Source organism: Puntigrus tetrazona, chromosome 14, assembly GCF_018831695.1.
Source record: "Puntigrus tetrazona isolate hp1 chromosome 14, ASM1883169v1, whole genome shotgun sequence".
In the NCBI taxonomy this organism is placed as follows: domain Eukaryota; kingdom Metazoa; phylum Chordata; class Actinopteri; order Cypriniformes; family Cyprinidae; genus Puntigrus; species Puntigrus tetrazona.
The window spans coordinates 18888290-18904006 of record NC_056712.1 but is presented as its reverse complement, the minus strand read 5'-3'; the positions used below and the strand labels follow the sequence as shown (position 1 = coordinate 18904006).

The window sequence follows — 15717 nt, the reverse complement described above, 5'->3', positions numbered from 1 at the left end:
ATAACAAAAAACGTGCCAGGGCTGACGTATTGAACCCGCGTTTTAGCATCACTCCGTGGACATTTCTCTGAAACCGCGTCGAAACGTGCAGCAAGGGACGTACAAACGGCACAAAAAGCGCCAAGGGGTACATGTTTTTATTCGACCAGGTCGGCTGACCTCGCATCTGTCCTCAAACGACACCGAACTGAATGTCCACATCAGCTCTAATAACACACACCAAACATCTTATTAAACGCACTGCTCTCTCGGTAACCTGGGCCGCTCGGCCATTGATTTGCTATAACAACAGCCGAATTACCCAAAGCTCAAGGCTCGGAGCGTTTCATAGCTCTGGATACATCGGCCCGGACAATTAGAAGGATATTGATGCGCGTTGCGCGTTCACCGGCGTCCCTTCGCGGCGCTCCTCTGAGGTGCATTCAAGCCCGTCACGTTGACAAAGTCAGTTCCGCCGGCGCAGGGAGGAAATCGTTCACTCTCAATGCTGAATAATAATGCCGTGTTATTCTAACACGGACCCAGCTGCCCCCGACTTCCTGTTTAAAAGCAGTCTTTTCAATTTATCGCACCTATTGATCTTCGGAAAGTTGCGGACCGAGAAGAAAGCCTCCAAACTTTCGGAGGTGATGAGGCATCAACACGCCATGTAAACAGGAGAGAAACTGCAATTATTGGAGAAGGATAATTTAGCGAAGCCTGCGTGAGAGGAGAGCGTGTGCTCATTAGAGGAGGAGAGCGAAGTCTGTCTCATGGAAACAAGCGACGAGCTCTATCATAATGCTCAGATCTGCTTTTAATGCTTTCGTACAGAGGTGGGCGATATGAGCGTTTTATCACGCATGAGTAATCATCATGACAAGCTGATAATGATATAGTTGTTTTTGCAGGACGTTGGTGAAAAAATGCCTTCGTTTGTACAGTCTGTAATACGTTTATTAACAATTTCAGCATTTATACATTTAGGTTTAAGTATATTAATAAACACGTGCGACCCTGGACCACAAAAGCAGTCGTAAGGGTACTTTTATTAAAGAAATTATAGGACAGGAATATATTATTATATATTATTTGAAAAATGCATATTACTAATCAAAAGTTAAGTTTCAATATATTCATGTTAGGAAATTTACAAAATATCTTCATGGAACATGATCTACGATTAACATCTTAATTTTTTTGCATGAAAGAAAAATGTATTATTTTGACAGATGCAATTTATTGTTGGCTATTGCTTCAAATACGCGCTACTTATGACAGCTTTTGTGATGCAAGATCACATATTTAATGAATATAACACATATATGATATCTATTTTATTTTATTATAATTTTTTTATTTACTTTTTTTATATTTTTAACATTTTTATCGTCCTTATTTAAAATGCTAAATAAAAATAGATTTTTTTCAGTACATTTTTATGATTACTGCTGAAAACAGTCGTTTTCTCGATTTTTGTGAAAAATGTGATTTCATATTTAATTATGGATTCTGTGATTAATCAAAGGCTCTTGCCTTTGATCCGTTTAATGTAATATCAGTTTAAATAAATAACTAAACCTTACTGACCCCAAACATTTGAACAGCACTCTGCATATGAAAATAATCAATAATTAATCAAAAAATACATCAACTGACATTAACAAATTGAACAAAAAAATGTATTAAAAGTCAAATAAAAATGTTCTAATTAATATTATTCAATCTCGCTTTCTCTTTATACTTGGTGTGCACGAAACAAAAGATGATTATTCAGAATAAACAAATAAATGAAGTCTGGTGTTAATATAAAATGGACAGTGCTAACTCCAAACTCTTGTCATTGGGGTTTCTTATGACTCTCGTGTCTTTTACAGCACATTTACTGAGCTATGAACGTGCTTGGAAACATACACTCGGTTCACAAGCTCTCATATCTATTGAGGTGTTATTAGCGGTTTGCTCAAATTCCTATCCAACAGCATCAATAATATTAAAAGTGATGTTTACCTTAATTTTTTAAATGACCATATTATTTCAACCTTTTGAATGCAGCGTAATAATCGGACAGCATGAATAGCGACTGATCCGACGCGTGTGAGAATACTGAATGAGCGGCGATGGCAAACAAAAAACCAGAATAATGAAAGCGCCATTATTTTCCAGGCTCACTAAAGCATGAAGATGCACCTAATGTAGAATAAATCTGCATGCACAAACACGCAATTAAAGGACAGACGCACGCATTGCAAACCATTAAGCCTTTTAAAAGTAGATGCCACGCTGAAAGAATGAGGAGAAGTCAGGTGCTTAAAGAAACCTTGAAGTGATGAGAAAAGGAAAGAGTGTGTGTGTGTGTGTGAATGGAACAAGGACTCACTTGAAAGCTCCCCCACACAGCACTAGACAGGAACGGGCCTAGTGTTGCAGAACCAGAGGAGCAGTTTGGAGGCAGAGGAGCAGCCGCTGGAGCAGAGGAGGACACAGAGAGGAAGAACAGGAGGAAGAGGAGGAGGAGGAGGAGAGAACAGGACAAGCAGGTTATTTCAGTCCTGACTGATTCATTGCATACTGTCAAACAACAACGAACACCATAGGAGAGAGGGTTAGAAATGTAAAAGGAAGGTTTGAGGGGTCTTATGCAGACCATACGGACACAAAAAAAAAAATCACTCAGTGATCTAAGGGGCTGTTTACTCTGGATACGTTCAAGCTTTTTCAGCATGTCTTGCAATGGGTTGCATATTTTTGGGATTACAGTTACAGTTTAAGCAGACCTGGACTGTTTTTGTCTATTTCACTGCACCTTGTCCACTTATTTCCAAAGGTGTCATGTGTCAGTGGTCACTAATTAACAAGCTGAAGGTCAGTGCTCATTTGGGATGGATGCATATATATATATATATATATATATATATGCAATAAACTGATCAATATCAATATGATCAAATACGTTTAAATGCAAGCCTGAAATGACAGACACATCGCAAGAAAACAGAGCGGAAAGAGAGAGAGAAAATGCAGTTTCAATGTAACAAAATGCAAATGTTATTCTCCGGGGTGTCGTATGTTATGCTGTAATGTAAGTTTATTCTCTGAGAAAGTCTAAGGTTGCTGTAATAAATGAAGAAGCTGGAAAACAACCGACCGAAGCGCATGTTAGTTAGGCGTGACGAAGAACAAACGTGGGAAACTTTGATACTCCGCGAGGTCAACGCTGGACTTTTTTTTTTTTGCTCCTAATGCACACAAAGTATTTGAGCGCTCCTGTATCTCTCGTTAAGAGATGAAGTTTATCCCGCTTTATGCAAAGTAAACACAACTCAATGAATGAGAACTCGGACACCCGTGACAGATTGCCGCGGTTTTTATGTACCGTGTAAACAGCTCTTTTCCTGCTTTTGAGTAGGTGACACTTAAAACACACAGTATCTACGGGTCCTCGTTTGTTGGCTTCATAATAGGCTCATAACATAAATTACTCAAACACAGATGCTCGGAGGACCCGAGAAGGATTGCGTGACTCACCGAGCCGCCTCTCATAAAGGTTACGGATCAACATTGGCTCTCCGAGCTGCCGATAAGAACACCGGTTATATATGTTAAAGCAAACAGCGCTGACGCTGAGACTCAGACCTCTGGAATGAAATCCTAAGCCCCGTCCTTAAGACGTCTGCCATCAATAAATACAAGTGCAAATCAACTATCCCTGCCTTAAGTCAGGCGTAATAAAAAAAAAAAAAGTGGGCAGATGCACTCCGCCAGCTGTGAAGGACCCTTGGGTGATAGAGCTAAAATACTGTTTTATATTTAACACTTGAATTCAATAAAAACACTGTATATTAAGAATATTACCAATCTGTGGTAGATTAGTTTGCATTGTCAAAAACGGTCAAAAAACCCCAAATAATTTATTAATTTAGAGATTATATTTTACTGGTACATAAAGCCTATATTTAGAATTATTTTTGTAATCTTGGTTTCATGACAATTATGCAAACTTCCTTCATATTTTCATTAAAGTAACGTGCAAAAAAATTATACTATTATCGTATTTAATTGTTAGTTATCGCACACAATAAAAATAACATTATGAGTTACTCTTTTTTTTACATTTTTGATTCTTAATTGAATACAGTGCAATAGAAAAAGCACGAGAATATTTCTTGTACTCTTTATTTTTATTCTTGCTTTAGCGTATACACAATAAAAAATAGAATATTTGTATTGCTCCATTATTAATGAATGAATTAACTTAATTGTCGTATACAAAAAAAAAACGGCGTCGTGGCGCACTACTAAAACGCTGCTGAGAATAATTCTACAATAATGGGAACCAAAACCCGTTACGCTAGTGAAACTTTGACGGGAATCGGGTTTAAATGTGATGCAAATAAAGTTAATTTCTTGTTTGGATGAATCCCAAATCGAAGCGATTAATAAATGTGAATCTATACAAATATTTAGCAAATTCTTAACGTCGTAATCATTCATTGTAAAAGCCATAGGAGTGTGTGTACAGATAATCTCACACGCTAAAAAAAATGACAGATATCGTTTCCTTCTGTGTTTGATCTGCCTGTCAGTCCTGGTTTCATTCGGAGGAAGTTTATTTTCGAAGAGCAAAGCACTGGAGGCGCTGCTCGCCCGTGTAAGAGCTGACATATGTGCGCTGTTGTTTCAATCCGAGGTTTGCTGAGCAAAACATCCTGTCCCGAGTGAGACGGTGTCGAGAGATCGCTCATGCAAGATATCATATGCTTATCATCAAAATCCAGAGCCAAGAGCGGGAAAGTACTTCATCGAGCGCAAAACCAAGACGAGCCCGTAGACGTGACCCTCCGTTACTTGACACGGAAGAGTCATAATCTAGTCATAATCAGTTAAGGGCCGTTCACCTCAACGTGTAAAAACTAAAAGCAATAAACGTTTGATAACCGTTCAAATTCTGAGTATGGACCACAATCACAGCGATAACAACACAGAGGAAAGATACCGGAAACAACGACTGCCATTCAGATTAACTTCATAGAAACAGTTGATCAAAAAATGGTACATTTTCTGGAAATGCAGTCATTCTCAGGCCATCTGAGATGTAGATGGGGACAGGGTTTCTGGGGATGGGATTCCTTCGTTGGAACAAGATTAGGAGAAACGCAGCTTTATATGTAAGCTAAGCAACGAATGCTCTGCAGTGAATGGGTGCCGTCAGTCCAAACAGCTGATTAAAACAGCCCACCGAAATTTGCATTCTTCATTTTTTGAAAAAACAATGCATCGTCAAAGTGTTTTGAGTTTAAACCCTTGCTTTTGGATACATCAAGTCCACAATCTATAATGTCGAGTGAAAAAGTCATCTTGTCTGAACCAGGAGACAAATATGCACAGTGATAATAGAAGTAAAAAAACACATTAGTTTCTCAATAGGTTCCATAGTTTTTGTTTTATTAACTGTATTTTTTTATTAATTCACATCAAGGTGTATGCCGTCCGTGTCTTCTTATTTTCATATTCGTTTTGGAAATAAATGTTACACGTTTCATAATTATTCGTTCCTGTTTTTGTTTTTTACAGATTTTTAGTATAGCCTACCAATTTAAACACAACTCATAACAAGTTAGTTGTTATTTTTTATATATTTGGCGTATAGCATGGTGAATCTGTACTGGTTTTGCTACTAAAAGTTGCCGTTGCCGTTGTTGAATTGCTGCTAATGTAAAAGTGCAAGTAAAAAAAAAGTTTTTTTAAACCAAGGCTATTTAAAAGCGGAGGAAAGTGAGGGAATGAGAGGAAATCCAAACAAACTAAAAGCAAACTACTGCTTGTCACAACCCTACAGTAGACAGACTTTTTCCACAAAGAGGAAGCATCATTATGGATTATAGACTCATATTTTGGCCAAAACCAATGGTTTAAAGTTAAAACCTCTTAATGATGGATTTGTTTCTTATAAACACAGCTTTTTGTTTCTCAAGACATTGAAAAATGTTTTGCTTTAATTATATATATATATATATATATATATATATATATACTGTATAAATTTATTATGTATAAATAACACACACATATAGTTCATATTTTGAAAATATTTACGCTTAATATTCTTATATTTTATATTATATTTAAATATACTATTATATATTAATGTATAAACATTATACATTTTCCTTAAATATAATATATATATTATAATATATATATATATATATATATATATATATATATATAATATATATATATTATATATATATATATATATATATATATATATATATATATATATATATATATATATATATATATATATATATATATATATATATATATTAATATATATATATATTAATTACTTTATAGTTATCATTAGTCTTTACGTGATCCACAATAGAAAACACCTTAATTTCTCTTGATAAAATCCAGAGCTCGATATCAGTGTAAAAAAATGTAGATGCAAGCTTGACTGTGTTATAGGAGCTGCAGACAAGTATCATAACTTTAAAATATGAGGCATGAGTTCGAACAGGCATCGGTTAGAGCGTAATACTCTATTAGACTGATTTTGAGTTTGCTGATGACGTACACAAAACCCCGCTGTCATCAGTATATCTGCGTGTCGTGCTGAGAAAAAAAAAACCCTGCGTCTATCACTGCAGACAGGACTCGCTCGTGCAGACATGCATGTAATCCGTCTCTCACTGAAACTCATATATCACTGCAGCTCAAGCGCGGCTAACGCGGAAAACTGCTGTTGGTTTTAGTAGTAGCGCCACCCGGCCGTTATATAGCTAACGTTTGCTTCTCACGCACACTGTGTGCTAAAGCTTCTCTAAACCTTACGAGCTGCCTTGCTGGATCCGAAGCGCTCCTCACCTTTCAGCTGACGACTGAGCTTGACAGTAGCATAATGCTAAGCTAACAACACTACAATTACAGCCTCTGCCTGTCATGTCTAGTTAGGAAGAGCGCTAGGTTTTTAGCGTACAAGTGACACTTCTGTTAAAGTCAAGCTTGTACAGTATAACTAGGCCGCTCTGGTTTTGTCATCTAGACGCGGTGTCAGGATGAGGATAAGACTAATCTTTCAGCAGGAGATGGCTTTAAAGTGAAATGTGCTGACTGCTTTATCGTGATGTGCCCTCAGTTGTCTGAAGGATTGATATCTCAAGTGAACAGCAGCAGACTGCGCTGAGGCTCGTGTGTAAGATGTAGGTTTCACGCCTCCTCAAACCTGATTTCAGGTCCTGCTCAATGCCCTCATCTCTCACACACCGCTAATGTGCTGAATGCATGATGCATTTATGGGTCAATGACGAATAAGGATGTCCAGGACGCTGGCAAGGTGAAATCCTTTAGAAATCTGCTTAAAGGCATGCCTGCGCAAAGTTATTAGGAATTACATATTTGAGCTTATTTGGAAAAAGAGATAACTCGGTTTTTAACTATTTTTACCAATACTAAAATAAAAAGTACTAACTAGCTAACACAACAAAACACACAAACATATGATAACATAATAAAAAATATTTTTTATGAATATTTATATATAGATAAATAGGTATGATTAATCCTAATCATTTCATTGATTCAATATAATTTCTTTTTTTTTTTTTATAAAATATTAATTTATTAAAAATTACTGATTCATTTTCTTACAATATAAGATATCTATCTATCAATCTATCTATCTATCTATCTATCTATCTATCTATCTATCTATCTATCTATCTATACTGACAATTGTTTGGCAGACAAAAATATTTTTAAGATATGTAATATTTATTTAATGTTATTTAAAGTTGCTTAAAATAATAATAATAATAATAATAATAATAATAATAATAATTATTATTATTATTAATAATAATAATAATAATAATCATGGCAATATATTTATGTCTACTAATCATTATTAAGTTTAGTTTTTGGGAATTTGAGCATTTTGTGAAATTTGTATGTTTTATTTTCATTACTCAATGTATTTATTTTTGCAAAACCCAACACACAGATTTTAGCACGATACTTCTAAAAACACCAAAATTACCTATAATTCAGAAACTGAATGTTTATTATAAAAGATGATGTATTTAACGGTCCGTGTGAATTGAATTTTTGATGCATTTTTCTAGACAAATACAAAATGAGCGTCACATCACTGACTCATATATAATAGCCCTGCGTGTTTATTTTTGGAGATTTTCATCCTCATTAAGCCAAGCATAATTTCTGAAATATACCTTAATAGAGGTGATTTACAGCAGGCTGTTAGAGCCAGAGACCTCAGCCCAACACAAACTGTAGACATTACATGCACTTCTCTGCCTGGCCTTCATAAAAGCATCCTCATAAAACCGAAATATGTTTTGAATGAGATGTATGTGCCAGAACAATTACGAATCCACTAGATCAGGTACAGTGCTGATGTTAGATTCATGACTCCGCATTTCTCCTCAAGCAAGTGCTAACTCGGTGAATATTTCTGCTTTCCATGTGCTTCATCGGTTAAACGGCAGGGATCGAGATGAAGCTGAATAACTCAACGGAGAGAAAAAAAACGTTAAAATCTGAGATGCTTTTAGTGAACGTGAAGTAAACGGCTGTGTTTGAGATCCTCCGAATCAAAAAATACCAGAAAAGAATGCTTTTATGCGTCGTGTATATAGACGCTACCACATTCAAACGATGCTCAGTCAGTGTTTGACAATGTTAAAGTAGGATTTACAAATGAAACCCTAGCTATTAATCCATTAATCTGCTCAGGACAAGCAATAAACTGATAAGAAACAGCAGAGTCATGCATGTGATCATTAATACCTGACCTACATCGCTACTGATAAAGTAAAGTAATGCAGCTGAAGGCCATTATTAACCACACCACAAAACAAATTAATGTATGTATACATACAGTACATATATATATAGAGAGAGAGAGAGAGAAAGAGAGAGATTTTATCAGTCTAGTATGCTTGAAGGATATTCAGCTCTCTCAGATTGTAATCCATAACACTATGAGAAGCCTGTTGTGGATCTTGGCATTATGACAGAATTTGGGAGTTTAAGACGACGTGAAACTAAATACTGTGACAATTTTCAACAGCTTACCCTGAGGGGACGGGATCTAGAGAGCTGGAGTCAGTGCACTGGTGCATTATTGTTACTGTACCAATATTTCCGACAATGGCAACTACGGATGTTCGAGATTGAGCACTTTAACAATAAAAAAGCCAAATAATTGGATGTTGAACAATAAGATGGCGTCAAGATGGTTTTACCACAAAGAGTTCAATGCGTTGTTTTTGCATACAAGTTGTACGAATCTAATAATAATTCGTATGATTATCATTGCTATTTGATGATAATAAATGATAAAAGTACTTGTGCAGTTGTGATCTCTGGGCTGGTGGCAGCTCGCTTTTTGTCTTTGATAAAAACATCAAAATTAATGTTAAACACATGAAAACTTTGAATAGATATGAGAAGGCTTTTCCAGTCTCGTTCTGCAATATGTTTTTGTATAAATGCATAGAACAAGGCATTGCCTCGTTGAATGGTTTATCTTCCGGCGCTGACCTTTAACAAGCAATCGTTTTGAAGGAACACCTGAATCCACGTTTGATGGGTTCATTTAAAGACAGAACCCAGAGGAGCCTCCGATACCCAGATGAGCTGAGCATCTCCATGTTGAGCTGCGGGTGAATTACTGAATAATTAAGACGGAAGACAGGAGGCCTGCGTGTCGTCTGTGTTAATCTGCCTGGATCCCGAAACTCAATCGCCTGCCTCCAGCGTCTCCAAAGCAGCTGCCCCTGAGATCCCAGCATACTTCACTCCAATGTTTATCAGCCAGATTAACATGTTGACAGCCCCGCCATTTGGAAACAGTTCCATGATTTATGTCCCGGGCAGCTTTCCAAAGGGCTGTGAAAAACAAAGAGCGGTAGGACAAACTGGAGAGCCTTTACGGTCATTTGCACAGCTCGATCTGGACCCGTTTTCAGTGGGACATGTTTAGACAACAACTTCTGTGGTGGAGAGGCCTTTGAAGACGTTCAAGCATCTGCGGGTCCCTCTCTGATACTGTGTGTTTGTGATATCTGTAACACTTTATTTTGATACTCTAATGAAAGTTAGTTGACGTGTAAGTGTAAAGTTACTTATAGTCAACAGGCTTAAGGGACCATCAACATAAAGTGCAACAGGGATGGCTTGTTGTTTTTAACGCGATAGTGAACAGCTTATGCAGAGAAGCGTGAAAATGCATGAAAAAAATGCTGACATCGGATGAACTACGTGCTTGTTTAGTTTAAGCTGCATTAATGATTTCGGTTTAAAGTGATAATAGACGATGTTTGTACTATTGGGAACAATGGAAGCTGTTAAGTTCACGCGTCCCGTAGCGGAGCAGCAGTTTCAGCAAACATCCTGTTTGCATTGTCTGCAGCTGATGAAGCAACTGAAACTGCTGTTACATCAAGATGAATTTTATTGAATTGTCCAAAACTGTCTTAATGTTTATAAAGACGCCTCTCAAGCGTGCATTTATTTCATTAAAATGAAATAAGAGTTTGAAATTTAATTTATTCCTTTAATGAAAAGCTGATTTTTCAGCATCATTTCTCCAGTTTTTAGTGTCACACGATCCTTCTAATATTGTAATTTATAATCAGTGTTTAATCAAAGTTGTGCTGCTATACAGTAGTCAACATTTTAAGTGGATCAAAAAAGTCCTATGAGAAGAACGCATTTTGGTTATAGGTTTTAGGACAACTGCTGAAAATTTTTGATAGTTCAAATGTTGACTCTATATATATATATATATATATATATATATATATATATATATATATATATATATATATATATATATAGCTAAAAAGAGCAGAATTTATTCAAAATAGAAATCGTTAGAAATCATTCAAAAGTTTGGGGTCAGTATGTTTTTTTAAAGAAATTAGTACTTTTATTCAGCAAAGGACATGTTAAAAAGTGATAGTAAAGACATGAATTGTTAGAAAATATTTTTAATAAAGGTTTTTCATTTTACTTATTTATCAAAGAAACTTGAAAAAAGTTTTTAGAATTGTATTCATATTTCGTATAATAATGTTCATTACTTTAAATGATAATACTATTTCACAATATTACAGTTTTACTGTAAACTTGATCAAATAAACGCAGCCTTAGTAAATAAATAAATATTCTTTCAAACATCTTACAGATTCCAAACTTTTATATGTTGGTGCATGCATTTATTTAAGTGTAAAGCTTAAAGAAAAAAAAAAAGCATACTTTCACCCTTAATTTATGGAGTCTGGAAATGGAAAAAATGGCTTGGAGGAAAAGGCAGCGGTAAATTGCGACATGATGGCTGTGACATGTAAATGACAGTGACACGCCACTCGGTAATTGCTGCTCCTCTAAGACTCGCACTGTTGACAGCGCAGTGTGTCTCATTCCCATGAATCATTTGGTCCGAGTGCTCATGGAGAGACCTGGAGCAGAAAGGACACTGGACACTGTCAAAACACATTATTATGACCATGTCAAACTAAGGTGTCGCAGATAAGAGAAACGGCAAGGGACTTCTGTGTGGGTGAATCTCACAGAGAAAAGTTTTCAAAAGAAAAAAAAAAAAGATCCAATATATTCATTAAAATGGCAATTAGGGCTTTTAAGATTATCTGAGTGAAACATTATTTACATGACATTTTTCTTCCAGATCATTTTCAGCAGCAGGATCTAAAAAGATTTGAAAGTAGAAAATAGTCATAATAAAAAGATTTGAAATTCAGCAGAGCAACAAATACTGTAATGTAGGCTATTATTTAGAAGTTTGGGGTCAGGAATATATATATATATATATATATATATATATATATATATATATATATATAAATATTTATCACTTTCCACAAATATTTATTTTTTCAACATGAATGATAATCAGAAATATTTCTTGAGCAGCAAGGATAAAGGATCATGTGACACTGGAGTAATGATAAAAATAACTAAATATGTTGAATATAAATAAATTGCAGCGATATTTCATAATATTACCGTTTTCTCATATTTATGATCTAATAAATGCAGCCTTGGTGAGGATAAGAAATTTTTCATGATCACTAAAACATCTTATTGCCCTAAACCTTTGGTATAAGCCAAAGTCATTTTCACATTCATGTGCCAAAACGCAATTACGATCATACTTTACAATTTAAACGTGCACTACATATTCAAATGTACTTAACTGTCATGTAAATAATGTCAAAATAGCGTGATAGCTTTCGTTTATTTAGCTCCCTGACGGTTTTCAGACTCAGCCACGTGTGACGTCACCTCTGCCGACCGAATTCCATCGAACTGATTTCCATTACTTCTGGGAGCAACTTCCATTTCACCCGTCCTCTTTAAAATGCAAAAACCAAATGCTAGATTAACGAACGCATTAAGGCTGCAGTGTACAGTGAGATGGCCAAATACAAAGACATTGCCTAAATGGGGGTAATCTATTGGTGTTTCCATGGAAACAGAATCCACAGATCTCTTTTGAGAAAGCGATTTAAAAGACTTGTAACATGATTAGAATGAGAAGAAACAGAACACCGATATACAGAGTGAACTGTAATCAGGAGGCCAAAACTATACGGACTCAAATTAAACTTTGCACATCTGGGACATTTTTTGCATCCTTATTTTCTGTCAAATAACTCCAATAAAGTTTTTGAAACGACCCCCTCCCCGTTTCTAATTTTTGCAGAACTGGCAATGTTTTACAGTTTCCAGAAATCTAAGAGAAACCCCAGTAATGTGCAACAAAGTTAAGCTGCTGACACAGTTTTTCTTCTCTTCCCAGCAGGCCCACCCCTAAATGTCACCGACAAACCATGCATAAAAGCGCTCTTACCTAAAAAACAAAATGCCAAACTCTAATCATAAATGATTGAAAAAATAAATCAGTCATCTATTATTGATAACAGCCTTTGCTTGCTTGAATTTACTGAGGCTCAAGTTCTGCATTAGAAAAAAATAAATAAAAAAAATCACAATAACCGATTCAAAAAAACACATCTGATTCTGAAACGAAGCTTTAGGAGCACAATTAGCAAGACTAATGTAACCTTATGTAATGCTGTACACAATGCTTGAAAAAACTAATGAATGTTTGCTTGGTCTGCCATCAAAAAAAAAAAAAAATAATAATAATCTTTACTCACAGGAAAAAAAATGAAATGAAAAACGGTCACACTGCCACCATGTATGCCTTTCAACTACACAATATGCTGCAACATATTATTGTTTTTTTTATATATACGCCCTTCATTCAGCATACAGTACGTCTTTTTTCCACGTCAGGTTGCATTAATAACAACGGCCACATCCTTGCATTCTAGATTTCCCTCGAGGGATTTGACCAGCTGGCTTAAATCTTTAATCTTCGCTGAAGAACATGCTAGGTTTTGTGGTTATAGCCTGAGAGAGCTGTCCTCCACTGACCCTCATCCTCTGATCCACACGTCTCCTCCATCAGAGCCGCCACTGACATTGTACATTGGCTACTGCGAAACTGTATTATGCAGCAAAATTATACTTTCAAACTCATTTTTGCTAGCTTTATGCGGGCAAATGGGATACTACAAAAACGACCCAAACCTCTCAATAAAATATTTCAGCTGAAATGGGAATCCGTGCATCCTTGATATTGCCCTTTCCCGTCAAAATGACCATGACTCAGTTTGGAGAGAAATATGCACCGTTCGTAAGCAAAAAGGCAAATTCAAATCAAATATGTGAGTGGATTTTGACGTGAGAAGAACAACTGGGAGCAACTTTTTTAGCGATAATGGATGCATGTTTTAGCAGGAAGCAATAGTTTATAGTTGAAATGCCTTGGTAATGGGTTTGTTTCTTACAAACACAAAGCTGATGGACTGGAGTGATTTGGATTATCGTGATGTTTTTATGAGCCGTTTAAACTCACTCTGACGGCACCCATTTACTACAGAAGATCCATCGGTGAGCAACTGACGTAATGCTACATTTCTCCAAAACTGTTCCCATGAAGAAACATACTCATCTGCTTCTTGGATGGCCTTAGGGTGATAAATATTTCAGCAAATTTTCTTTTCCTTTAAAAAGGGCTTGTTTACTTCCACGGTCAGTAAGAGAGTGGAAAGTGTACATGAATTACTATTTTTGGCACCAAAGACATCATAAATGGACCCTTGTAAAATAATAATAATAACAATAATAATGAATATTCTGACAGTACATGGATGGACTTTTGGGCAATCTTTGCACCACAGTCTTGTAGCACAGAAAAATATCCGTTTTAGAGAAACAATAAACTTTCTGTTTCTGAGAAAAGTTTAAAAATAAAGCAGACGGGGAGTTTAAGAGTTCTAGCAGACGTACGGTCTAAGTGAATAAGTTTGGTTTTATGTTCCCACGTGACGCATAACAGCCGTCGCTTCAACACACAGATGTTCACGGTGCGCTCTTTTCTGAGTAAATGCTGCTAGGTCGAAGAGGTGAGCAATCTAGAAAGGTCAGGTGAAGTAGTACAAAAGGAAGAAAATTACACCTGACAGTCAATGTAAAAGGTGTACAAAGCGAGACGTGGACTTCTGCTTTGCTGCCCATTGCTCCAAGAACTTGTACAAATGACCACCAGACATCCAACATAAAAGTCAATACAACAATCAAAAAACCAAACGTGTTAATATACGAGAATGAATCAATCCAGAAATCCTGTACGTTCCTCAAAGCAAACACCTTTAAGCGGGCTTTTATATTAGGTTTGAGTTTGATTGCTCTTTCTGCTCCCAATTTAGCAAATTTAGCATAATCAGAAAAAAACAACATTCGCATTATCAAAACACCAAAAGTGCTAGTTTGAAAGCACTGTATATTAAAGATGGATTATGGTACCAGGATTTTTTAAAAAATATCTATTAAATTATCAAAAAGAAAAAGTGTAGGATGAACGCTTATGCATCAGTTTATTGGTTGGAGTTTTGAATTGTGGCCAAAAAAAACAAAAATGGTTGCAAACAAAAAACATATAGGCAGCCTATATGGAAAACCATTTACAGTAAGATCTATGACATGCATTTAAAAAACAGATTTATGCAGACTAAACTAAGTCAATGTCGACATGTTATACTGATTCATTTTAGCAGATTTTACTAAAGTTAATTCATTTTATTGTATTTTTCCTTGCCAAGGCTCATTTGAAATATACATGCCTCAACCAAAGCTTCTGCAAGACCGTTTCTACACTGTACTGTAGTGTATGTGCGAACCATTCTAGTTGAAATGAACAATAGAAGCGGTAAAACATTTATTCCCAGACTTCAAAACAATTTTAACATGCCGTGAGATCGAAAACTCAATCCTTCTGTACATTAGCATCACATGTACAGCTTCACGTTTTCTAAGGTTGCACTTGTGAGCAGAAGTGCTCCGGTATAAATACAGTAAAGCTCAACAAAACAGCTCAAACTTTGCTTTTGCTAATACTATCAGGTAGGTTTAGTGTTGACTTTAGTGTGTGTTATTTTCCTACAATAGATAGAGCATTAACCTTTAGCGACTATCCCTGGACATTTGAATTATGAACTGCTGCAATGCGTACCTGAAGCAACGTAATAGAAACACTGCAATATGTCCCTGTATCAGTGTAATAAACACATGGTCATGTACTGAATGCACATTTTAGCTTCATTCTCAATTTGAAAC

The 15717-nt window shown here is 35.9% G+C and overlaps 1 protein-coding gene across 5 annotated transcripts in view; it reads right to left on the bottom strand.

The window, feature by feature from the left end:
* The window catches only part of htr4 (5-hydroxytryptamine receptor 4), an 85510-nt gene that overhangs the window by 18317 nt on the left and 51476 nt on the right, over positions 1 to 15717 (bottom strand). The window contains exon 8 of one of the 5 annotated variants that reach the window (XM_043257662.1): positions 2360 to 2445. The exons of the other annotated variants lie outside the window; for them this stretch is intronic. Within the exon in view, the coding sequence (XP_043113597.1) occupies positions 2382 to 2445 (64 nt within the window). The 3' untranslated portion in view covers positions 2360 to 2381. The remainder of the gene's footprint in view (positions 1 to 2359; positions 2446 to 15717) is intronic. 5 annotated transcript variants of the gene reach the window in all.